This window comes from Harmonia axyridis, chromosome 3 (genome assembly GCF_914767665.1).
Source record: "Harmonia axyridis chromosome 3, icHarAxyr1.1, whole genome shotgun sequence".
NCBI lineage: Eukaryota > Metazoa > Arthropoda > Insecta > Coleoptera > Coccinellidae > Harmonia > Harmonia axyridis.
Window position 1 is genome coordinate 15,855,438 of NC_059503.1, and position 27,478 is coordinate 15,882,915.

At 33.3% G+C, this 27,478-nt stretch overlaps 2 protein-coding genes across 7 annotated transcripts in view; one reads left to right on the plus strand and one right to left on the minus strand.

Moving 5' to 3' along the window:
- The window catches only part of LOC123677051 (fasciclin-1), a 116,597-nt gene extending 96,305 nt beyond the window's left edge, over positions 1-20,292 (plus strand). Inside the window, exons 5-14 of one of the 6 annotated variants that reach the window (XM_045613476.1) lie at positions 1,109-1,205; positions 2,224-2,401; positions 3,081-3,241; positions 4,827-4,889; positions 9,632-9,889; positions 12,977-13,197; positions 15,773-15,935; positions 16,363-16,552; positions 16,625-16,654; positions 18,835-20,292. In XM_045613476.1, coding sequence (XP_045469432.1) covers positions 1,109-1,205; positions 2,224-2,401; positions 3,081-3,241; positions 4,827-4,889; positions 9,632-9,889; positions 12,977-13,197; positions 15,773-15,935; positions 16,363-16,552; positions 16,625-16,654; positions 18,835-19,025 — 1,552 coding nt within the window. In that variant the 3' untranslated portion in view covers positions 19,026-20,292. Of the gene's footprint in view, positions 1-1,108; positions 1,206-2,223; positions 2,402-3,080; positions 3,242-4,826; positions 4,890-8,361; positions 8,371-9,631; positions 9,890-12,976; positions 13,198-15,772; positions 15,936-16,362; positions 16,553-16,624; positions 16,655-18,834 lie in introns of all 6 variants that reach the window. The other 5 variants (XM_045613478.1, XM_045613477.1, XM_045613479.1 and 2 more) reach the window with 5 other exon arrangements.
- A 287-nt stretch (positions 20,293-20,579) lies between these two features.
- Positions 20,580-27,082, minus strand: LOC123677050. The gene is made up of 9 exons (XM_045613475.1): positions 26,763-27,082; positions 26,254-26,423; positions 26,097-26,197; positions 25,807-25,893; positions 24,834-25,203; positions 23,957-24,128; positions 21,974-22,615; positions 21,095-21,409; positions 20,580-20,785 (listed from the first exon to the last, which is right to left on the minus strand). The coding sequence occupies exons 1-9, from the start codon at positions 26,997-26,999 to the stop codon at positions 20,642-20,644; spliced, it is 2,238 nt and encodes a 745-aa protein (XP_045469431.1). The 5' UTR covers positions 27,000-27,082; the 3' UTR covers positions 20,580-20,641.
- Between the last annotated feature and the right edge of the window lie 396 nt (positions 27,083-27,478).

A 27,478-nucleotide genomic window follows, 5' to 3' on the forward strand; every position in this document is an offset into this window, starting at 1 on the left:
GGTGGAATCATTGGTCCGTACTTCTTCAAAAACGATGATGGCCAGAACGTTACAGTCAATGGTGATCGGTATAGAGCCATGATTACTAACTTTTTCATTCCTGAATTGAACAACCATAATGTCCTGGAGCTGTGGTACCAACAAGACGGCGCAACATGTCACACAGCTCGTGCCACAATCGATTTATTGAAAGACACGTTTGATGACCGCCTATTTTCACGTTTTGGACCTGTTAATTGGCCTCCAAGATCTTGTCATTTAACACCGCTAGACTACTTTCTGTGGGGCTATGTAAAGTCATTGGTCTATACGGATAAGCCACAAACCCTTGACCGTTTGGAAGACAACATTCGCCGTGGTATTGCCGATATACTGCCACAAATGTTGGAAGAAGTCATCGAAAATTGGACGTCCAGATTGGACTACATCCGAGCCAGCCGTGGCAGTCATATGCCAGAAATCATATTTGAAATGTAATGCCACAAGATTATCTTGCGGATAAATGAAATTCATGTCAATCGAATAATCCATCGTTGTTTTATTGCAATTTAAAGTTCTATAGCTCTAAAAAAAAACACCCTTTAGATGACAAAATTTTTTCGAAAAAGCATTATCCAGAGTGTAGCTTACAGATAACTCAGAACAAGATGTTCTTTTTGTGATGTTTAGCATTTCATTACTAAATGTGAAATATAACCAACTTATTGATTTTAAAATTCAAAAAGATACTTCAAATGAACTTGTTAGAAGTTTTTCGACTCATTATTCATCCCTCATCTCTGAATTATATTTATCTCAATCTGAACTTTGTCTTTATAACCAACTCCTACGTTCAGTATCAATTAAGCTCGATTTCAGTAACCTGAATTTTTCTCCATCTGTTTATAATGAAGAACTTTTTTTAAAAGATGGGGTATCATTCCCTGAAAACTCTCCATTATGTTCACCTCGTTAGACCAGAAAAGTTGATTCCTATTCATGAAGTGAAGTTAAAATACTCGGTGGATATTTTCATTTAAAGTTGAACCCTCGAGCACTTTGAGAAAGACTATCCATCCGATACAGAATATCCAAAAAGAGTTGCAACACGAAAGTTTTTCACTTTCAGGTCCTACAGACAAAGAGTTCAAGCAACCAATAAGGAAGATATATTCAAAACCGAAGGAGGTCATACTTTCTTCATTCCTGTTGATGAAGGATTCAAGGTAAGGGCAAAAATTCGTTTTGCAAATTTGATAGATGACTGTGATGAATACAGAGAGTCCCCCTGATAGATTCCTATACAGAGTAGTCCAGATTTTAGTGCAATAACTTTGGCGTCGGATTGAAAAACTCTTTCCATGACAAAAAATTGTTTTAAACATATATCCTAAAAAGCTTCGTGTTCGAGATACAGGGTATTGAAGTTTGAAGAAAAAATCAATCTTTCACATAACTCTAGTGTTATTACATTCTTTTTTTTCAATTTTTAGGTATTGAAGCCCTCATATTGTAATGTTTCGAATTAGGTAAGTGTTTCCCGCCAAAATTATCCAGGGTTGCGATGATTCTTTTCTTATCGAAAATCTACACCACTGTCTTCTACACCAGCGTTATAATTCACTACGTTAATTTTTGTACTTTCATTTATCACTAAAGGAAAAACTCTGAAAAATTATTTTTTGTAGATTTTTGAGAATAGTATTCGCTTTGTACTCGATTATCTCGAAAATGGTACATTCTATGAAAATAATTCAAAAGACCTTTTTTTTAATGAAGCTCTGTTGATTTTTGAAATGAAACAATTTCTTCGAAAATAGACAGTGCCGTAGATTTTCAATAAGAAAAAAATCATCGCAGTTTGGCGAGAAACACTAACCTTATTCGAAACATAATCAAGACTTCAATACCTAAAAATCAAAACAATGAATGTAATAGTTCTAGAGTAAAAAGTAAAAAACTGAATTTTTTCAGACACCCTGTATCCCGAAAACAAAGCTTGTTAGGATATATGTTTATAGGATTTTTTTTCGTGAACAGAGTTGTTCCATCCGATGACCACCCTGTATATCAAGAGGAGTGATCGTTATTATAAAAGTTTTCAAAAAGTTTGAGCCAAAATTTCGTATTGAAATTTCTTTTCAATTTTCCATATGTCTCTATTGAAACAGCAAGTTGAATACCTTTGTAGATATTAGTTCAGATATTGGATATTTGGTCTAAATTCAAAGCATTATTTCACAGGGAGACCGAGCTACTGCAATCGATGGAAAGGTCATAGATGGTCATGTAATTCCTAAGCAGGTGCTATTCACGTCACCAACAAAGAAAGGAGTGCCATTTCAAACTTTAGCAAACGGCGACAATAATATTAGGGTAACAATTTCATTCACTCAAGAAGAAAGAGGCAAAAAAATCATTCGTAAGTATAGTTGATGTAGAGTTATAAGATTCATTTTGTTGATGATATTTGGAATCGATTTCTGATTATACTCGCGATTAGTCTCATCTCAATGAAAAATTAAATCATTCAGGTATTCGATTACATAAAATTATGGAAAACTGAAAATTTTCCACTATGGTTTATTATTTCCTAAAACCCAATAATTCAATAGATCTGACTATATTGAGATTTTGCGAATAAATAATAATAATTCTATGCTTGAAAAATTTACATATAAAAAAAGTAGAAAAGCACTGACGTCAAGTCAGGAATTTTGGATGCTTTTCATTCATCTTTTGGAGACCGCAGAGTTGTAGACTACATACATATTCATTTCGTCACAATGACCAAGTTGTAATGGATAGGATACCTTTATTAGAGAAAGTGGCCCGCTGTCAAATTGGTGGAATTTTTAAGTTATTCCAATCAAAAAGTTCAATAAGCACAAGTTTTTCAATAGGCTAGTTTTGAACCTAGAAGTCCCTGAAAACTCTAATTTGTTCTCCGTTGTTGAACAATAATCATCACTTTTCTGAATAATTAAGATATGAACAAGTCGTTATCTCCTGGCTTAACTTTCGTTAACTCCTAACTTTCATTATAATGGAAATCGGAATAAACTCCAAAATACAATGTTGAGAATAAGATCTTATTTCAGATTATGTTAAGAGTCACACAATACTCGGCGATGGAACACACACTCAAGGTATAGTTCTTGCTGAAATTGTGAAGGCTAATATTCCTGTGAAGAATGGAGTTGTTCATCTCATTCAGAAACCTTTGATGATAGTTGACAATACTGTCAAAGAACTTTTATTGGTGAGTACATTTCTGCTTGCCTTTTATTCAAAGAATCAAATTTTCACTATGAAATGCACATTACTCTTTTTTCAAACGAACCAGCACTACACAAGGTAATTTCTATTTCAATTTTCCTTCAATTTTGCAAGGAATGAAATTGAGTCTTGATAAGAAAACTATAACCCATAATTAATTGAACATACAGTAAAACCTCGATTATCCGTTCTCCTATTATCCGTTTTACTCTGTAATCCGTACTCGTCGACATTTTCACTCATCCGTTCCTACGAGCAGACATCCACTCGATTATCCGGGATTCAATTCATTACGCATGCGCCATAGTAATAATTTGGTATAATTTGAAAATGTTTTAGTCGATGATGTTGAGGAATGGCTAAATTCGGATCTAAATGAACCCGGTTATCAGATACTGGATGATTCAGAAATCGCATCAAAATTTTCCCAACCTAACCACTGTATGGATACAGACGATTGTCGATTAAAGTGTTGAAGAATTTTCCACGCAGGAAATAGTTATTCATAATACAAGTGCAGAAGGCATTGATATTCTTCCACGAGCTCAAAATTCAAAAACGAGCCACGAAGTGGCGAGTTTTTGAATGGACGAGTGGTAGAATGAGCCTTCTGTACGAGTATTATACATTATTTTCTCTAATTCATTGCATTTTTATTGAAATTAATGAAATATTTCCATAAATATCTTTTAGTGATTTTTGCATTGAAAAATGTTGGTTGGGTGAACTGATTTCTTCAAGGCAAATTGATGAATCGATAGATAAAGCCGTGGCGGAAAGTTCGGAGTGCCAACATATAATAATAAAATATAACCATGAAAACTGTGCGTTTCAGATATATTCTCGCACGATTTTCTTCTACAAGATGTGGAAGAATGAACGGAATAACCACAGAATTAGAGAAACACTGTTTCTGCCAAAGACGCGTTGAGATTTGCAAATGGTCTGATGCACTATTTAGAGCAGGAAAATGATACGGATTATATTGATGTCCTCCACTTGAGGAAAATTCGGGCTCACATTTGTCTCAAGATGAAAAATAAAAAAAAGACAGACAAAAATTACATACTTTTTCAACTAAAATATATACATTCGATGTATTATAGGTACCAATGCAATGATTTGTTTTTCATTTGTATATTTTTATATGGTATTATGATTCTATTGATTTTGTTGCTTAATAAATAATTGTATCCCATACATTTCTCTAATTTTCATAGTTGTTGTGCGTATTTTGAGGAATTTCGATTGTCCGTGTTTTTCGATTATCCGGGAACCGTTTCCCCTCCATTATGCCGGATGATCGAGGTTCTACTGTACATTCAAATTTGAGTCATATTTGTAGTAATTTCTTGTTATTTCAACAAAACATCCATACCTATTTAAATAATACCTGTTAATATTTTTCGGTATTGTGAATGTTCTTAAATCTGCCTTGGTTTGATTTCAAAATAAAAATCTCTACAATAACCGATGGAATAATAATTTGAGCATTTCAAAATATTTAACATTACGCACTGTACTTCATTCATTAGGCCTATGAATAATTTTTGTTTAATTTTCATTAGGAGCAAATGGAATATATTTGCAACGTTGGTAAAGAAAACACAATGGAAAATCGTCCTACAAACGTACGTTTGTAATTTCTAACATTATCAATGTAGAAATTCATATTTTTTCTAATATATATTTTTAGTTTGCTAGAGCCCAAAGTACGGTAGTGTCTGTAAAATGCTTCGATGTAGTTTGCTGTATATACTGAGTGGTATCATGTATGATTAATACAAAATTCTTCATGAATGAAGAAAATTGAAAAAAAAAGAAAATTTTTCCTCTAATACATTCGAAATTATTGTGAATAAGCCTAAATTTTCGAAATTCACTTCAAAAATATGCTCGATATATCCATATTCATATATGCTGTTTTTTAATTGATTTCAAAAATAGTCATTTAAGGCTTTATATAGCATGTTCATAAATTCTTTATACTTATATTTTTTTTATAATAATTAATTCGATCTTTTTCATTGTTGATCGTTCATTATGAAATGCTTCGTGAGTGCAAAACTATTGATAAAATGGCAAAACTTAATTCGGTAGAAAAAATAAAATAAGTTGACCAAAATGCATAAAAAATATATATCCAAGAAAAACGTACAATTTAAAATGGTTATAATGGCAACAATGGTTTTGACAATCCTTATGTCATTTACATTTAGTAGGCTATGTCAGTGCAAAAGACCGCACTAGAGTGTGGCGCGTTACCCATAACGCCACCTCTCGGGTAGACAAAGTCACTATATTTCAAAGATACGATTTTCTTCAGTGAAGCGAAACCAATCATTTGAGACCATTTTTTGCAAATATTGCAGACATTCAGGTGAAATTCACCTGCTCACCTGGATCTGGCGCACAACATTTTTAATATTTTTAATTCCATATTCATCGTCTGGCCATAACAAAGTTCTCCCATAAACTCGCAGTAAATTCAGAAATTGGGACTACCAACATTAAATCAACTATTCTGCCGGTAGCCTGTAATGTCTCAGAAGTAATCATCAAACATCTCAAGTATTTCCCCTAGCGTGAGATCCATGATACCCAAAACACAAGTCGGACCCTGCAAGAAGCCATAAATTCGAAGGTCCTGCTTTGATATCGGATTACGTGCTCAAGCTGTGTTCACTGTTAGTTAATTAATTTCCGTTGTCTCTGATGTAACACGTTGTTTCCGGTATTTCCGTGACACCAATTCTAAATGGAATGTTGTGTTTCCGATATTTTTTATGAGATTTTCTTAGGTTAGGTTAAGTATCTGCCACACAAGCGTTTTGGTGCGTTTGAAATTCAATTTTCAAGGATTATCCTCCTTTTGGTTTAGGATTTAGCTACATTATAACATCGAAATCCTGAGATCTCTTATAGAATAGTAATTTATTTACGTCAACTCGATATCCGAATGTTTTACTGAATGAATCATTTTCCTTCTAAACGAAATCCATGCAAATGTTATTTCTCAAAATATAATATTTTGCTAATTTATTATTGATAGGAAACAAGTTGAATTTTAGTTTCTTTTCCGGAAGTCACAGACTACTCCACACAGTTATAAATTGCGGTTTTTCATCATTTGAGGTTCTTCCTCGATAATGTATTCATTTTAGATATAGGGTTTGCTTCAGTAACCCCCAATATTTTTGTATGTAGAATCGACTGAAATAATAAAAAAATATAGGTTCTAATTTGAAAATCTTGAGTTTTGACAAATTTGAGTTGTCCTGGTTTATGATCTTCTTATAAACACCCTCTACATTTTTGGTCCAAACCGGAAACAGTCTTATTAAACTACGTATTTGTAGAATCGAAAAGAAAAAAATTTTTTCGAAAAAAGCTTTTTCTGCCGAAATATTAAAAAAAAAGTCAGTCCTCATCGCCACCATTTTTTTCATGAGAATCCATTACCTAATTCATGAACCGTTGAGTTTTCATGCAAGGTATGGCATATTGCCGAAATTGTCATCAAAAAAGCTATCTAATGATGCAATAATATACTGGGTATGCCATTTGAAATAAGGAAGTAGTAGTCTGTTTCCGGTAAATCCGGAAGTTGTGAAGATCTGAAAACATTTTAGAGAGAAAGATGATTGTCTCAAACCCCTATATACAAATTTTCAGCTCAAAATTATGATTAGTTTTCCATAAACGTCCAATAGGCCATCCCGGTGAATCACCCTTTATAGATCTCCATGTTCATGTTTCATGTCTATCAGTTTCGTACATCCAGAGCTGACTAGACGGAACCGACAGTATAGAATTCAAGCACGAATGCTCCTTGAGTGAGTCAAACCTAATCGTTAATGACCACTTTCGGCTGTAAAATTGGAATTAACACAAATTTAGCAAAATGTTTTCTACAAGTCACGAACGGCTTCAAAATGGCGAATGCGCTGCTTCGAATTCAAAGCCTTATCGTACGTAAACCAAATAGAGCTCTAAATTATCTTCAAGCCATTTAAATCCCGGAGAGCATGCCTGATACTCGTTCCACTTCACTTTCATATATGGAAAGCAGCATATTATTGCCAATATGGGTATAAAACGCGCTTCGAAACGAGTCAATATGCCTAACCCTGCGAATAAACATCCAACTAAAATCAAACAATATTTGACCTTCCGTAGAACTGCATTTCAAGCGGATTATTTATCGATTACCTTGTTCAGGGAATTCATGAATATCAGTTATATGCAATCGTTTACTTTGAATAACCGCAATGCTTCTGCATAATTATGAATATGAAGTAGGATGAAGAAAATTCAGCCAGAAGCATAAAAAAAGGTCTCCTTCATCATGTAGACTCATTTGACCTCAATAATGTATAAGGTCCGTGAATTCTTCTGATGAAATGATTTATGTATCGAAAATATGACTGCATAATTTTGAAATGTTCATATCTGCCGAATTAGTGGTATAAAAATAAAACAATCAACACATATAATATTAATTATAACTTGAAAATAATATTCTCAGTATAGTTTTCAATAGGAACTATTTCAAACAGTTTGTTTTATGACATCTCTGACATCTTTCTGATATCCAGTGTATCAATAGTAACAAATTCATTCATTACAAGAAAAAACGTGTTTATTCAGAGAGAAAGTCTTTCGCGAAATAACCAATACAGCTGTATCATTATTTGAACATTAATATCAATTTCAGTGTATTATTCAATATTCATCTATCTGATGTGAGAGAAGAAATTTTAAGGACTTTCATATATTGTAATGTATACCTAATACTGTCTCAATACTTTCACAAGAATAATCCTCTAACCATAAATTTTTAAGGTATTTTCTAAAATAAATTGCTCTAAACTTCTTATTACTATAATCAAATATAATTGACATTATTAGTTAACCACCCAAAAAGAAGGAAGTATTTAATATGTGAAATGTTTTATAATGCCTTCAAATCACAATTCAAATTTAAAATTTACTTATTTATTCTGGTTAAACAATTTGATTTGATATTTAACGAATTAGTTCGCATCATTCTCATGTTTTAAAACTTTTCTAATATTATTTTATGTTTACTGGAAACTAAAGACTTATAAGGTAATACCGAGTTCTGATTTGAAAAAAGCATGGAATAGCACCAACCTACACTCACACAACACTGCAACTCTTATAACAACTCCAACTGCTATTGTTGTTTGTTATTTGTGTGTAATGCACATCTACACTGTGTTTCCACGTTTTCGAATTACGAAGTTTACATCATACAACGCAGTATAATTTATGTAATAGTTAGATCAACTATACGTTCTTGATCGCCTGTTAATGTAAACTGTAATATATTATATATAAAGCATGCTTTCTGTATTCGATAAGCTATTTTTATTTTTGTTATTTATTTATTATTATTATACTTATGATATAATATATTTTGATTGTGTTTTATGTGTTTTATGTAGTGCATGTATTTCTCTTCTTTAGAAATTGTTGAATTTCAGAAAATATTTCGAAATTACAAATTTAAAATATTGATAGAAGCAATTCATTCCACTTTTTGATTCCAAAAATAAAAACTCACAGATTAATCATTTTCTAAGGCTTGTTCCATATTAGAAATATCCGTGAGAAGTCTCCTTTACAAATGAAACGTTCCATAAACCAATCATAAAGTTGAAGAAAACATCATAAATTCTGTATAATGGCCCTTTAAGGCAAGAAAAAGTATCCTTTTGCAATGAAAAGGGAATGTTTTCCAAAAGATTGTAGGATTGTGTTTATGGAACTGGGACCAATGTTAAGCTCCCTTCAAAAGCACCATTTTAATAAAGCGGTCTTTACCAAAAGGAGCCTTTTCGCGTTAAGTATGGAACTGGCCTTTAAATATTTGCATGAATATGAGTAGAAATCCACCACACACGAAGTCTCTACTTGCAACATTAGAGGATGGTTCGATAACTGTGCTCCTTTGTGGATGTAACTGCAATAGGTTAGATAACAGTATACGAAAATACAAAAATTAACGGTCTAAGAAAATAAAAGAAAGTGATTTAAAATTTGGTTCTGTTTTAATCTTAACATTCAGAAATTCATAATAAAATACCTCAACATCTATAATAATTTTCGCGCTAGATCAAAATTTTAGTTGAGAGTTGATTGCCCAAATAAAGATGTTTTTTGTTGAGATTAGTAGACTTATCTCTACCTTACGGAGGGGGATTCCAAAATCTGTCATCTAGCCTATTGTATGGACTGAATAGGCTTATTACAAAAACCGCTTTTTTTGAGTAAATTGAAGAATAAATGTAATTTTTTTTCCATTGCTTCTATCAACACGAATTCAAATATTTTATTTCGATCACAGGAAAACCAATGGGGACTGTTAAGCGCTTTTGTGAACGCTATTAATGAATCAAGTATCGGTGACGAATTCTTCTCTAGACTGAACCAAGCAGGTGGAAAGGTGACACTATTTGCTCCATGCAGTGAGGTATGGCGTACAGACCAATCCCTCAGGTATATCACAAGGGATGCAATGAAATTCAGAGAAATTTTGGATTTACATCTGGTAGTTGACAACACACTGTACGTTGAAAAGATTCTGAAGGATATACAAAAAGGAGTAAGTCTGGATTTTTCCAATCTCAAATATCTGCAGTTTGTCATGGTTATGAGCCTATACATTTTTATGGTCACTTCTTAACTACGAATTTCGTATGGATAGCATAACCAGAAACTCAAAAAATTCAAGAATAATATCGAAAAACAAACACCTAATATTTCAGTAACAACAGATCTACCCGAGATGAAATTTTGCGAGTATATATAGAATTGTAAGTTCAATCTTCGTGCAAAATTTCGTGCCAATAGCCTCCTAAGCATTAGAGAAAATTCATGCAGAAAAAAATTCGAAAATATTAAGAAGTCCGCTATAGCCTAGGATGGGACAAGATCATCGTTTCGAGATCCTCGGTTGAAATGTTACAAAACAAAACTTTTGTTCCCGTGATAGTTAGAGAGATTTTTCTTTCTTGAATGTGCGTTGATTGTCTGACAAATGATACGAGTTAACCGAAGTACTTTCGTAATTTGTTTTTACAAGCTTTTGTTTTCCTCAACAAAATGTTTCCAACAAAGTGATAAATGACATTGTTTTGAAAGTAGGTACTCTAATTCTATTTTTTCACTTTGCAGATTCATTGAGTAATTTTATTCCATAACAATTGAACTTTGAAAATTAAGTTACCAGGAAGTTCAAACTTCCAACTTGTGTCTATGAGACTGAAAAGAATATATTGAAACAAAATCTAAAATATTAGGAAACGTTGATCGTCACTGATAAATCTTTATGAAAGTAAACATTGAATTGTGAATACGATCAAGCAGGAAATCTAAATTTTATGAGTAATCTATACTTGCTTAACACCTATATTCTTGGAAACATAGATTGACAATTCTTGATTTAATCCATTGTTGCTTCTCTTATTTCATTCCTTAATCTTCTTCCTTATTTCCATAAGCGTTCTCTGAAAAAGAGGTCGGTGAGTTCCCATAGTTGAAACGAAGCTAGATAGTTTGCATTTCGAAGATTTGATTAGAAATGACAATAACATTATAAAGTTTAGTTCATGAACTTTTTATTGAATTATCACCCAATTATATAAGAAATCTTAGATCTGAGATTTCGAGGAACACAGAAACTAGAAAACATTTCAGCACATAAATAGAAAAGATAACAAATAAGATACTACATATAAAAACAAAAACAAGGCCGTAGCCTAAAATTACCACTTAAATTGGTATTTGCATATTACTCGCACGATAAATAATTTAGTACAAGATTTTTAATATTAGGTGTAGTAAAAAGAAATCCATTATGTTCCAATAGACGGCTTTAGTTATCTGTATCTCGCGTTGTAGTCCGACCGAGTCCACTAGATGGCGTTATAAAGATGAAAGTTCGTGCTACAAAAACTTTTCTGATAGTTTTGTGATAAGTTGGCACAGTTCAGTTTGAGCGCACGTCATAGAATGACACTATCAAAGAGAAAATACGCTATATTTTAGTTTTTTTTTTTGTTTGATAAAGGCGAAAATGAAAGTCAGTCGGCTGAAAATGTGAATAGTGTTTATGGTTCTGATACTGTAACAGCTAATAAGGCGCAATCTTGTTATCCTCGATTCCGATCCAGTATTTTCGATGTCAAAAATGCACTGGAAGGTCAATTGTCGAAAATGTCGATAAAATCATGGAAGCATGTAAGCACTGTTTCGATTGCCAAAGAGCTAAAGATTGTACAAGATTGGAACCATTTGCTTAAGAAGAAACTCGATGTATGGGTACCACACGAGTAAACACAAAAAACCTCATGGATCGAATTTCCATCTGCGAATCGCTGCTGAATCGCGACAAAATCGACTCATTGTTGAAACTGTTGGTGACTGGTAATGAAAAGTGGATCACTTACCACTATGTCAAGCGAAAACGGTCGTGGTCGAAACGCAGTTAGCAGGCGAAAACAGTGGCCAGGCTAGGATTGACGGCCAGGGATCTACTATGAGCTGCTCTCCTATGGCACAACTGTTAACTCGGAACTGTACCGACAACAGTCGGACCATCACCCAGAAGCGGCCAGTTTTGGCCAATAGGAGAGAAATTGTATTCCTTCAGGACATAGCTAGGCCACAAACATTGATAGTGACTCGCCTGAAGCTCTGGAAGCTTGGTTGGGAGGCTCTTATGCATCTATCTTATACTCTGGACCTGGAACAAAGTGATTACCATCTGTTCCCGTCCATTGTGAACAATTTTGTGGTGAAAAATTCACTTCAACAGAGGCTTGGGAAAATCGACTGTCTTAATTTTTTGCCAATAGGGACGAGAACTTCTATGAGAGAGGCATAATGATATTAGCCCCAAATTGGCAACAAGTTATCGAACAAAGTGGCGCATATTTGATCTAAATCGGATCATTCTATCTATGGTAATTAAAGCCTTGTTTGTCATACAAAAATAATGATTTTCTTTTACTACACCTTATATTTAGTGATGCGACATGTTCTGCGTGATATAAAGTAGAAATTCTAGCTTGAATGACTCCAGAAATTTCACAACATAGAATTTTAATTCACTACAATGCATGAAAAAGAGTAGGAACTTAACTGAATATGATGCCAATGTAAGGGTAATATTGAATATTTCGAAAACTTTTATTGTTCATTATTGAGGGAGTTTGATACAATGTAAGTAGTTCAAAAATATTTCCAACTTTAACAAGAAAATTTTTTATTTCAAATTCTTGTAACTTCCAAATGAAAACGAATCGGACCTACGTTCATAGAAAAAAAATTAGAATTATAGCAGATATCATCTATCAAAATTGTCGAAGAGCTTGTAGAAAACTCTCTTTAATATGTATGATCCCATTTCAATAGGAAAACAGGTTAAGGTTTCATATTTCTAAAGTAGGTATGAAAGACTTGAACATTCTCCAAAATTTCTGGCAGAAAGGATAAATGCCTAATTTAACTTGTTCTTGCACACTCGTGGAAAATGAAAAAATTTACAACATTTTAACATGTGAATCTCGACTTACTCAACTACGTACATCATCCTAATCATTATCACTCTATCTTTCCAAAGAACGCATTTAGTCTTCTTAGTAGTCATCTAAAAAATTGGCAGCATATTGAAATGAATTTTTTGCAGAACTTCCGGACACCAACTCTCAACAAACGTCATAGCCTTTACTTCAATGTGAACACGATAGAGAATAATAGAACGATAACCGTAGAGGGAGGAGGTGTCAATACAACTATATTACAAGCTGATCTTGCTGCTACAAATGGTGTTATCCATGTCATCGATAGAGTTCTTGGTATACCCTACTCGACCATGTTGGACAAACTGGAGAATGATCTGCAGCTTAAGTAAGAGCATAATAGTTATTTATGTACCAAGGACAAAAAACTGTCTCTTATAGTCTAGTCTGCAAATTGATAGCCTCTGCTAGCGAGCAGGCTAGACAATAGAAAGATTTTCGCCGAGGTGCATATTACATTTTTTCGTCTACCTCTACATACTTTTTATGCTGGTCTCAGCTACGTCCCTCTTCGAACTGAAGAATCGTACATGATTTAAATAAATATAAACAAAATGTATCCTGAATTGAAGTGTAACAACTCTATATTTTAATTATAGAACAATTTTAATGCAATCTCGAATATTAAACGTACAGTTTGTGTAATTATTGATATTAATTCCTGCTGTTGAAGAAGATGCAAGAGAAGTGTTTTGATTACTTATCGATGCACCTTCAGATGCAGATGCTCCATCAGCACCATTTCCAAACCTTCTATCTCGGACTGCTCTACCTGTTACTGAGAAATGCTTTTTGATTCGTTTATTTTATTGGAGATTGAATTCCATGACGCCTTTTTCAACAATATATTTGGCAGTTATTTTCCGTAGTTCGTCTTTTAGACAAGACCCAGCAATTCCAATAATTAAACAGAGATGTAATAATATAATGATGAATAAATAAGCAGAATAAAGTGAAACATTTAACCTTGTGCCAAAGATAAGTTATTTATTTTTTTGAAAATGCAATAAATTTCGTAAATGTTTGTATTGTAGGGAATGGGCCACAACCCAAAATATGTTAACATTTTCCTCAATTACTAATGTTCACGCCAAGTGAAGGTTGATTCAAAGTTAATGTTGAAATTTCTGTTTTCCTTTGATAATTGTTTGAAGGTGAACTTTTATCATAAAATTATTAAAAATCTCCCAATGTTCTTGATTTCAGTTTAATCCATTTGATTTGTCAGCTGTGGCGATTTGTTGTCTCTCTTCTGTCTATTTTAAGTAGAAAATGAAAACACATTATACTTCAACAATCAGTCTTGAGATCATATCAATTAAGATCAAATCTGGTTCTATATTTCATTATTAGCAATTTTGCATTTCACATCATATTGTCAAATCCTTAAAATTAGTATTTTTTTTTTCTATTCAATTTGATTGTATTGGGATATCGTTTTTTGTTTCCGGAGTTTTGTTTTTATAGAAACTAATTTCGATACATAGTTTCGATTAGTCTTGTTACCAGTGACATGGTTTATCGCAAGGATGAGTGTAACTCTTTTAACTATTAGCAACAATCCTCACAAGAATCCTTAGTGCCCATAATAGTTTGGCACGCCCTATAACTTTGTTCATGGTCTTTGGAGACACCATCAAGATCCACTTATAATTTGTTTATGAAGGTAAGATTAATAGTTTTTTGTTGATTGGGTACATTCATCTTGTCATTTGTATTGGGAAATCTTTAAAAATTCATTAAAAAATTGGGCCATTACTTTTTTCATATTTTTTTTCTCTATAATGAAACATATTTCAACCGCACTTCAGAATTAAAGCTGAATTCTAACCAACAGCTAATGTGGCTTTCCCCATAGAGTATTTTGGTCATAGCGTTGATTACTAATAATTATTGCCAGCGGTACTAGAATTATAGTCCAGAAGAATATTTTCTGAGAGATTCTCGACATTGTGTTTCTAACACCAGGTAATACCTCCCGGAGCATAATCGATGCCCCTCCGAAGAAAAAAACTATCTCTCAAAATCAAAACGAATTTTTGACTACGACTAGGGGGGTAGTCAAAAATTCGTTCTGATTTTGAGAGAAAGAGTTTGTAAACGAAAAGTTTTTAGGGTCGAAAAATACTTGGTTTCAATGATAGTCGATTCTTCAGTCGAAAATTAGGACGTACTTTTCTTAGAGGCCAACGAAAAAATAGTTTTATTTCAATATATATGCATATATGTTTGTTCTAGACTTACGTAATATCGACTGATTTAGATTTTTTCAATACTACTTCTAACTTATCAGATATCTTTCTCCGAAAAACAGAAAAAGCTGAAAACAAGAAATCGCTATGACATCTAGTTATTGAGGCTACAGGATGATTCTGAAAATTGTTATATTTCTATCCTGTTCTATAACTTTGCCTTGTATTTGAAAATAGGCAGCCAAAAAATTGATCTTCAAAGTGTGGTGTCGATATATTTTGAAGCCCTTCTATTTTTGCAACAATCAAAAATATATTTTCTTCGCATAGAAGCCATAGTATTAAACAATATTTCAGCATATGTCTCGTCTTTAGATGATTCCGGAATTATATCTCGATATATGTACATCCAAATCCTTTTTATTCTTTAAAACAACACCTTGTATTATTGTAGCGAAATATTAATATTGAATATGTATTCATTTAGAACAAATTGAAAACCATTTTCTCCAAACTAACGCTAACTATCGACTGTCTTCCATTACTGGGCAACATTACTCAAGAACACTAACTTTACAACTTTGATATTATAACAACTCATTTAGTAGCAAAACCTAAGTAGTATGTGATTCATTCACTTCAACACTTGGGAAACCATATAATTCGCTATCCGACAATTATTAATAAGTTTGTCCTATTGAATATTTTCAGCATCACATTCCAACTAGGAAAGCGACGTGGATTCAACAATTATTTGAATGATACGAAAAAAAAATTAACTTTCTTCGTTCCAAGAGATTATGCATGGGAGAGAGCCAGTATCGATTTTCCATCCACCACAAAAGTTCTCCTCATGAATGACTATTCTTATCATGTGAGTATAATGAATGAATGGAACAGAATTAACATAAAACAAGCTACGGATCGCTAAAGGTTTAAAATGGAAAATAATGATATTTGGAAAAAAAATTATTAAAAAAAATTATTCTGCCTCTTCAAGAGATTTGTCGTTGCCAAGATGAGTGAATCACCCTGCACATATGTACTTGTATCCACAGATACATTTGGTAGATCACTATCGAAAAAAAAAATTATTATTTCCGATTATTCACCCCAAAATCTTTTATACGTTACCAAAAAATTTTGGTTTTATGTCTGTCGGTGGAAGCCAGAAATCTTTTTGAAAAAATAAAGTCTTTGTATTCCATTTTGTTCAAATTTAATAATAATATAATGAAGTATCGGATTACAGCTCATCATCGATGTATCTAGAATTGTTACATAATTTATTTTTTTTACAGTCACACAATATTCTGGAACGACATCTAGTCGTAAGTAATGATGAAGCTTTCACAATGGAAAGAATCAAACAACTCAGCGACGATAACAGTAAGCAGTCCAAGTTCAAAAAAGAAGTTGAGCTTAAGACAATAAGAGGTGGATCTCTACGATTGTATGTTGAGGAGAAATATGGAGACAGTCAAGGAAGTTGTGAGTAGATGGTTGTACTAAAAATTAGGTTTATTATTCAATCTTTTTCTTTTATTCCTTTCAATCAATTAGATTCACAAAATGGTAATCCAGATAAACCGAGTAAGTTCCCAACTTGGATCTATTGTAACACTTCACTCAATAAGTCCCAAGCCTAACCAGAAAATTCGACTTTATTCGTCAATATAATTACCTTCAAGAGTGATACATGTACTGCAACGCTTTCAATACCTTTTCTGTAGAAAGATTCATCTTTATTTTCCCAATAGGCTTCAACCTCGACAATCACTTCTTCATAAGACCCAAATTTCTTCCCCTCGAGCCCTTTTTTTGAGGTTTGCAAAAAGCAAAGAAAACTTTGGGGGCTATATCTGGAAAATGAGCCATGGTTTTCATTGATTGGTGACAAGGAACATTGTCACCTTTGATGGTTTTACCTTTGTCAAGATAGTCAATGAACAATATACTACAATGCACTTCCCAAACTGTGCATGCTATAATCTTGTCAGCTGATGTTTCTGTTTATTCCTCTGGAATAGCTTCTAACAGCGTTCAGAATCAACGATTCGTAATGGATGAATCTTCACGAAAAAAATGAATACACCGCCTTCTGATGTCTTCAACTCCACCACTATCTCACACAACTTCAATTTATGATCGCTCTTTTGATCTTATTCAAATATCACCGAATTCGACTACTTTTTCACATAAAAAACAGTGTTTTATCAATAGACGAAACTCGTTTTTATCCATTAATCAAACAGCAAAAAATACAACGTCACTTAACCTTCAGTAACTCTATCCAGACTTAACTCTTAAATTTTGACACCCATCTGTTGATGCTTGGTACTATCGAGAAAACAAATGTGGTATGGCACTGGCGTCTTCATCTGTGCCCGGGACTTATTGAGTGACGTGGTATCTATAGGAATACCTATAGACCTGCACATGTTTTCACCAAAACTTCGATTTGGAAAGAAGGATGGCTCATTTTGAATAAATTATAAACAATAGCGCCCGTACACAAATCACATAATCAAATTCATACCAATAAAATCCTTAGGCAGATTCCGGCTGGGAGTTCCTTCCAATGGTTTGAACTCACCAGCTTTTATATTAATTTAACTTGAACATGCGCTGTTGGGAAGCGTTTCAGGTCTAAGCTGCTGGTGGACTCCTGTTTTGATGGACCCTATATTTTTGTGCACATTGGTACTTCATATTATTTATCTCCATTTTTATTATCCTCGGATATACACAATTCTATTTCCAAATCGAAGTAAAATGAGCACCTGCACAGCACAAAATTAGACGAGATGGTGGCTTTCTGGAATATTTCTTCTGATTATATTATTATTTGCCAACTTGAAGGTGTAAATACTAATGTACTACTAATTCGTGCCTTATCTATGGAAACAATCAAAATATGTTCATAATTGAATAGATCGCTCTTTCATTGTCTGTAATTTTGGAATTTTGAGCCGAGACTGGTCTCTAAATATCAAGCCAAGCAGCTCTCTGGATTACAAAGGTTGTTTCGTAACATAAGAAAGAATAAGAATAAGAAAGATAGACCAAACATATGCTATATATTCGAAATCAGGGAAAAAAGAGCTAGTCAGATATAGAAAAATATACAGGGTGTTCCATTTGAAAAAATGAAGTTGCTATCAATATGTGGCCCACTCTGTATATATTTCGTTTTGTGAAATCATTTCAAAAAACACTAGTCGGTTTCGTGATACTTTTGAGGAAAACATTTTTTTGTACCTCTTCTAGTAACAAAGTTACAGGGGGAGTCAAATTATGGTGAAAAACCCGGTAAAAAAAACCATAAATTGAATATACATAGATTAGCAATTCCAACATTCGTGCAAAATCGTATTAATGGATTCAAGCAGAATATCGAGGAAAAAACCAATATTTTATTACTTATAAATTCGAGCTATAATAAAATAACGTCGGCAGAACCATAGAAAATTCAAGCAGAATATAGAAAAAAAAAAGGGAAACTAACGTGAAGTCGGGAGCTCTTGAGCGCTCGTCATTCATGGGCTCTTTGTACTATTGGAGAGTACAGAACTCTATAAAGATGAATGTGGTTTTCAAGGGCGCAACTGACGCATGAAGGAATGAGCGCTCAAAAGCTCCGGACCTCACGTCGGTGGTTTCCTCAATTTTTCATTCCTTCTCTCAAATTTTTCGAGTTTAAAATTGCTAGATTCTGTGGAAACAGCTTAGTCTGTAAATGTCATTAATTAATTCTTTTCCAACTTCCCTAGCTTATACAATACATTGGAACGGAGAGAAGATTCCAGTGTACCGTCCAGATATCGAATGTACCAATGGAGTGATCCACATCATCGACAAGCCACTGCTCCAAGAGTCTGATGTTCATATCAGTGGAACCTCCATGTTGTGGATCACTAGCAATCTTTTACTGCTAGCTCTGACTGCATGTTTGATCATCTAAGAGAATGCATTTGATGTTGGAATAAGTATGGCAAGAGCTTAGGTTGGACAATATAAAAATGGTGTGAATCGTGAATTTTTTCTTTAGTTTTTTTTAGATTTTGTATGAGTACCTAGAATTTTGTTATCGATTTCATTGCCTTGTAAATATCGAGAGTATGTTTTGTTCACTGAAAATCCTATTTATTGTGGATAAGAAACGAATATGAATACCAAGTATTCAATTTCTGCATCCTTTAACGTTTATTGTTTCAATATTTTGCCCAATTTTCATTTTAGTTACGTCATTTTCAATGACCATGAATGAAAAATGAAGGAATATCACTCCTTCAACCCTTATTCATACATTCCTGCTTTACCTGATCTGATGCCTTCTTGAAATCTCTATCATCAGTTTTCATTCAAATTATATATTACAAAGTTTATTTTTGAAATGAATTAAATTTGTTGATAAGATTCTAATTGAATATTCGAAAATGTGTACCTAAAAGAGTAGGGCCTATATTTTCATCACTCTGGAGAATTTCTCCCAAACATATATAGGTACGAATTTATTCAGTTTTCAGTAATATTTTGAGATAATTTGATTTTCATCTTAATCATGCACTCTCATAAAGCTTACGCTTGTTTTCCACTTGACTGAACTTGTAATATATGTTTTCCCTATAACCCCATTTTTAGGTAGTTATAGTAAGTGTAAACATCAAATTTTTTTCAAATATCAAAATCAATGAAGTTCTTTCAATTCTGTCTAAGCTGATGAAAGCAAATAATAAATTCTGAAGCTGAAAAACATAAATTAAGAATGTAATAGATATATGCAGTATATATGTGTAAGTAAGATTACCAAAGATAAATAAATGTTCGTTTATGTAATAGTATCTGGAATTAGGAATAAAATGTATGTTGACTTTCTAAATGTATAAGAGCTACTTTATCCAGTTACGGTTACGAACCAGTCGATGTTTGATGCTTTAAAAATTTAATGATGTGAAAAGAGAGAATGTATCAATATCCGCACTGCCAAGAAAAACATGCAATATTGAAACCTCTATTTTTGGGATTTGCCAATAAAAGCTGGAGGCAGTATATATAGTTGATATATTCAAGTGAATGAATACTTATAAGAATTTTCTGATGCATCTGTAAAGTTTGAACTAATATTTTATAATATTAATATATTTTGCACTTCACTTGATTCATTTTTGTAGTGAGCTATTTGTATTTGATCCTGTTGTATATATTTTTTCAATAAAGCATTCAGTGCTGATCTACTTTCAATTTCGAATCAAATAAAAATTTCCCCTTATGACTATGAGCATTTTAGACTTATCTTCATATTGACTCTCCTTGATAGTATTCAGAATTAAGTAAGTATACATAAAAGGTTGCGGTCATAAAAGAGTGATTCCTTTGGAAGCATAAACAAAACTTTTTAATCAACCCAAAAAAATCTGAAAATATTGGTGGCCATCAAATGTTACCTTCCCGACAATACAATTTTCTGTTAAAATCTCAATTAAATAAATAAGGTTGAAAATTGAAAATGAACACATGTTGTGGTGGGCCATGGTAAAATATAATTTTCTTTAAAAACCTCTTCAAGTAGCAATGTTGTTATAAACATTTATCGCAATATCTCAGTGGTACTCCAAATTCGAAATTTAAGCTGACGAGTTCATTACTAGAGGGAAACAATTCTTGTTGTAGCATTTCGCCCAGAGTTTCTGTTTTCAGGAGTAAACTAAGTTTCATCAGAGCCTGTAATAAGAATAGAAATCATGTGAAAAAAATCTCGGTTGAGAGAAAAATACTCAATATTTTCCACAACGCATTGAGTAAAACAGCTATAGTTGCTACTCAGAAGATGGCGCTTCACGCTATACAGTACGATAGGATTCGTTTCATGGCTACAGACAGAGGTTCCTATACAAAAATGGAATGAACTTACCCAAACTCGAAAATTATTAGACCGTTGGGTATTGGGAATTGTCAATTTTCCTGTTGTGGTTAAATCGGTGGTTTTCTACCTTTTCAGTTACCCATTTATTTGAAATGGCATTCACTCACCTTGAAGCAAGGTATTGGGATCATTCCTTGGACATAGATATCTTGATTCTGAAATATTTTCTCCAGAGACATCTTCAGTGTGATCGGATAAATACCAACCACCATAAAATTCTGATACATCCTTTTTTCGAATTCTGTTTCAGAGTTCAAGAAAACTTTCGCCGTGAATGTATTCACTTTGTGTATTTTATTCCATACCTCCAAGATGTAACCGTATGAGATGCCTTCAACGAAAATGTGCACTTCTTTGCCATTGTCGATGGAAAAACCAGTGATCACGTCATCGCTATCTTGAAGCATGCCTTTGAGTTCATTCTGAAAGATCAATGTATCAGATTTTGGTTCTTATTTTAGCTAATTAAAGGGCGGTTACAAAAAGATTTAATAGGTTTATCGTCCACAAATGACAACATCAGCTGGAAAGGTTAGATACTACGAGTATCTGGATCTGTAAAATATTGTCAGTCCCTCATAATCTTTCTTGGCATTAAGTTCTGTGTTTACAGGGTGTTTCATTGGTAAACAGAAAAACTTGAACAGTGAATAGAGGACACCGAGGTGGTTCTAGATATACCCCATTTATTGGCTCTGACTGCCTTGGTTACCGCGATACAGGGAGATTAATGAATTTTGCTCTTTTTTCTGAGGTCATAAGAAACGAACCACCCAGTATATTTTCTTCATATTTGGCACACATCTTTCTTATTTGATTCTTGAATGAATCACCTAAGAAAAAATGCAGATCCGGATTTACAAAAAATTATGAAATGATTGTATCCTTGGAACAAAACCTCTGTATATCTCACGTGTGAATTTGAGGTTCTCTAACAGTCAAATTTTAGCTGAATCACCCCAAGTATTAATGAAACGTGTAGTTACCTTCAGGGATTCGTCAGATACTTGTCGCTTATCAGAAAGTCTGCGCTTACGAAGTTCAATCTTAACTTTTTCCTCTGAAAAATGTACTGGATCGACCAGCACAGCGCCAATACCGATAAGGTTTTGGTTATGCTGCAAAATGGATGCCAAAAGTTGCTGAGCCAATATCGAGTCGTAAAACGTGATGAAAAAACGCTTATAGGTTCTTATGTTCGGCGCATGGTGTATGCCAACCTGAGGTTCGAGGAAGCAGAACTCCATTTCGAGAGTTGTTAGTTCGGAAGCTAATATACCGTTAAATAATGGGCTGGTGCTCTTTTCTTTGTCGATATCAGCCAGATTAATCTCAGGTATCGTAATTATATCAACTAATTTAATTGAACCTCGTTCTGTTATGCCGTGCAGAAGATTATCAGGGTGATAACATGGAGCCTCTTGTCTGAAAGTCCATACGTTTTTCAAGAGAGAGCTCAAATCGTACGTTGCTATCGCCAATAGTTGAATTTTGGAGAGGTTCTCCTTCTTGCGAAAATAGTGGAAGGCTTGCCTTGGCTGCAAAATTTTGCTGAAATTCTCATCTTCTCTCCTTGTACCAAACAAGGCGGGTTCTATTTCACTCTGTTCTTCACGAATTCCATTTATCTATGAACAATGAAGATTTGATTGAGCTGAAATATTTTGCCTCTCATTATAAGGTAGTTATTAGGTGTACAACTTTGCTTCCGCAGTTTTGCAATAAATGTCTGTAGTGGTAAGTGGTAATCGAAATAAAGAGATCGTTGATGTCATACAATAAGCTTAGTTATTTGTAAACATAACGCCATCGAAATATTATTCGGCCGAGGCTCATCGTATGCTATCAAATACCTGTAATTAGACCGCTATTAGTGAAAGAACGTACCCAAAGTGGTTTCAACGCTTCAAGAACAGTGATTTTGAAGTCGAAGACCAGTGGAAGAGAGAAGATTGTCGAAGATGCAGAATTGGAGGCATTACTTGATCAAGACTCGTATCAAACGCAACAAGAATTAGCAGGGCCATTGGGAGTGACGCAACAAGCCATTTAAAAATGGCTGAAAGTCATGGGAATGATTCAGAAACAAGGAAATTGGGTGCCGTACGAGTTGAAGCCGAGAGATAACGGCGTTTGTTTGCTTGTGAACAGCTGCTTGTAAAGCAAATATGGAAGAGATTTCTGCATCGCATTGTGACTGGAGACGAAAAATTTCCCGGCCATGCTTCCACGCCAACGGCCAAATCGAATATTCACGGTTCTAAGGTCATGCTCAGTATTTGGTGAGACCAGCTCACAATTAATGCGTTTGAGCCAAGCATTGAAAGACAAACGGCCGCAATACAAAGAGAGACATGATAAAGTGATTTTACAATTGATTGACAATGCTCGACCCCATGTTGCGAAAGTTGTCAAGAGATACTTGGAAACGTTGAAATGGGGAGTCCTACCCCACCCGTCATATTCTCCAGACGTTGCTTCCTCGGACTATCACTTTCTTCGAACAATGGCACACGGCCTGGCTGACCAGCACTTCCGGTCTAATGGAGAAGTGAAAAATTGCATCGATTCGTGAATCGTTTCAAAAGATGGACAATACTTTGAATCATAACCAGTGTTTTACAATAAAGCCTCAAATTTCGGAAAAAAACATCGGAAGCGTAGTTGTACGCCTATAACAATCATAGAGGGCCATTTGAAAACTAAACAGACCCATTTTCGGACAAACTGAAGACATTAAAAACGCCAAGACAGACATCTTGGATTGCAGGAAGACATCTTTTGACGTAAAAAGTATTTGTTTTCGAATAATCCGTGTATATAAAGAGTATTCAATTGATTATTGTATATTAATCAATTAATAAGGGGTCTCACTTTTGTATTCATCTATAATATTAATCATATCGAAAATATAAATTATAGGTAAAAATTGAAAAACTAATTCTCCATCTTATGGATGGAGTACTCACATGTACTCTTACTCTTTCCGTTCTTATGAATTGTAGGTACTTATACTTTGGAAGGTCTTTCGTGAAAAAGGCATTGCTTTCATTGAAATGAATAGTTCGACTAGTGGGTTTTGGTGGTGAATCATATTTTGCCAAGCAAGGGATATCATAAGAGATGAATAATTCCTTATACCTGTAAGAAATAACAACAAAGATATTGGATGGTTCAATATTTTCATCATGACTCTTCTAGGTCTCAGTGAGACCTCTCAGGAGTTAGAGCGAAGGTCTCGTAAAGCTAGTTGACTGATTCCTAAATTAACGCTATATGATTCGCTTCGGTTTAACAATTTATTATAGTCAATTTCAAATTTTATATATAGAATAGTTATTAAAATTAGTTAAAAGCGGAAAATAACATTTCAAGTCAACTACGATGTTCAATCCCAAAACTTTTGAAAACACAGTGATTGAGACAGAGAAGAGAATAATGAGAAAAATGGACATTTTGGTAAGTAAGCATTTGCGGCTCCGTGTTTAAGGGATCATTTTTCTAAAAATACTGTCGCTAATAAACCTTTGTAACTTTCTGACGTTATTCCGGAATATCCTGTATAAGTGTAGTTATTTAAAAGAAAAAACAAATATGCTAATATATGAGTACATTAGAAACAAATTCTGAGAATATATTTTTTTGGCCAAGAGCTCATCCCGTGTAAACAAGATAAAAAAATGTTTTTCAAAAAAAAGTATCAACTATAATACTGGATATTGTTATGACAAAGTGCTTCAAATATAAACATTTTCTTGCCAAAAAATCAAGTAGAACAAACTATCACTGATAATGGTTGTTCAAAAACTGCACAAAAGCACATATGCCTATTACATTTATACACACCCGTGTTCCTTCAACAATTCCACTGGAATACAATCTAACTTTTTTATTTTGACTATGAAAGGACTTAGGGATGCTTTTTGTTCTCTTGTCATCAAATTTTTCACAGTTAAAAAGGCATATCCTAATTTCAAAACACTATTTGGCTCTCTAAGTTTATAAATTGCACGTTTTGGATCTGCGAAAAATACTTCGCCGGGAACTACAAAGTATGGATCTCTTTTCTTTTCTTCTTGTTTCTTCGACTTAGTTTTACCTTCTTCTTTTGTTTCCATGGATAGTTCAGATGGTGGTATGAATTCTTTATATTTTATATCATAGCCTTTCTCTACAGATGATATCGTATCGTACACCATGTAACAATGCGTTTTACCTGAAAATAATGAAAAAAACAGATAATTAAGGCTACCAACTATATGGTATACCGATATATCCATTCTGCTTAAAGTATACCGAAAGAAGAGGCTTTTTGATCATATCAGACTCATAAGAGTTGAAAACATTTTCAATTGCCAATTTCAGAATTTTCGCTCCCAAAATGAAGAAATTCCGAAACATACGTCTGTTTTTTTGTTAATTTAGTTATTCAATGTGTTAACTATTTACTCACTTATACTACTCCACTACTAACTTTTTCTTTCAGTTGGTTATTAATATTTTGCCATTTATCGAATTAGAACTGTATTCCAAGACAAAAAAAGCCGAATATATCATAAAGATATATTATATTGTGAAATGAAAAGGACACAATGTTGTCAATTCTTTGATATTCGGGAATATTTCCGTTGATTCTGAAGAATTTCCAATGTTTATCTTTATTGATCTAGAATAGTGAATACCCGTGGTAATGAACTAATAATTAATTTTCTGCAGCGATTAATTAATCAATTGAGTTAGGGTTAAAGAAATTGAATGATGTTTATTTCAAGCAGATACCTCAAAATGATTCAATATCATTTTTTCCATGAGAGCTTACCTCTAAACTTCAACCAGGAAGCTATTCCTTCAGATGTATTACATTTGTTTGACATTTGCATGAATTCTGTCGTTTCATCGATTTTTTCTGAAATTCAAAATGAAATGAAAATTTCATAGCAATTACACTTAGATACATTTTTCTACATTTCTTTTCTTTCGAAATGCTAATTTTGGGAATGGGAAGACAGAAAAAATTTAGTAACATTTGGTCTACCTACACCAAACACATTTTTATAATACAAAAATAAAGTAGGTATTCCTTTGAATAGTTCGCAAAATGAGTCATACCATGATTGTTCTCTGATTTATTAGGATCTGCTTCAAAATATTCCACGCATTTTTCCTTTTCTACCTCATCTTTCCAGCAATAGAGACATGAAACTTTTGATCTGAAAGAAGCTTTTCATTTGAAAAAGTTAACAATGGAAAAAATTATTTTCTTTACGTTACGTCTTTTTTAGTTGTCATTATATTGAAAGTGATCGTGTGAGAGTGAAGATTTACCAACTCTTCTTCTGATATTTCTTTTACGAAATGATGAATGGTTATCGGAATCCAAAGACACTCTCCAGATTCCAGTGTTTTATAATAATGAAAAGCATCAGAAGTGGATACCTAAAAATATTTTGTTCGGTCATTGTTTATTTCAATAATTTTTCTATAAAAATTTGATACAGATTGTAGAGACTATTTGCTAGCCCGAGAGATGGCATCGAAGGCTGCACAATTATCTACAAAACGGCACCGCTTGGGATATAAACCCAACCGTTCTACAGAAGTAACCACGCTATGTAGGTGATGGTGTATATGGCAGGGACCAATGAGTTGCGGTCCCAATATGAAACTTCGCAACGCAACCCTTCGAGGGAGAGAGAGCGCATCCTAATAATTATTCATCTTCAGCATACAAGAACTACATAATTCAAAGAATAAAAAGAAATTTTGTGATCATGCCTTAGCTAAATTCCTCCAGCATGTAATGTCAATATAGTATTTCAATTTTTTCGGTAATAATTCATACTCAATCCTTAAGCAAGTCAATAATTCTCCAGTTCTGAGTTCATATGCTTTCTTCTCATCGTCCTCAGTAATTGTTTCTTTCTTTTCTAAATTCACCTTATTTTTCTTATCATTGAAGTTTTCCGAATCCGTATCGAAACACAATAAAAAGGTAAATTTAAATATAATCATTTTAGATTGATATTTGTCGGTTTTTCGTTCGAAGAAAGTTACTTATTGATCCAGATAAATTGTCACTTCTTACTTCAAAGTTGAAAGAAACTCCGTCATGAAAAGCATTTTTCAATAAGAACAATTTTATTTGCAAAATAATTAAATTCAGTTCATTTTCCTTTAGTATCGTTCGGGAAAAGAAACTGAATGTTTTTTTACTTTTGGTAAGTTGTTAAAACCGAATTAAAATAATTGAAAATTTTATGTTACGAATTAAAAATCAACTGATATTTGGCCAATCTTTTATTTTAAATCCAAGAGGAGTAGTTCTCTGCAGTCAGATCCTAAATTTTTGAATGAGGGCACGCTAGTATTTCTAGACATCTCATCGTAAACCTCAAAGATATTTTATTAGATTATGAGATCATTTTGTTTTTTATGATAATTAAGTAGGTCTTAAATTTTAGAGTAGTTCATACATATCCATTAAATAGTTC

Coding starts and splice junctions, on each gene's coding strand:
- LOC123677050 (XM_045613475.1), bottom strand. CDS start 26,999: ATGATTATATTTAAATTTACCTTTTTATTGTGTTTCGATACGGATTCG. Junction 26,424..26,762: donor GCTGGAGGAATTTAGCTAAG/GCATGATCACAA, acceptor AAATATTTTTAG/GTATCCACTTCTGATGCTTT. Junction 25,204..25,806: donor TTCCTGGTTGAAGTTTAGAG/GTAAGCTCTCAT, acceptor CATTATTTTCAG/GTAAAACGCATTGTTACATG.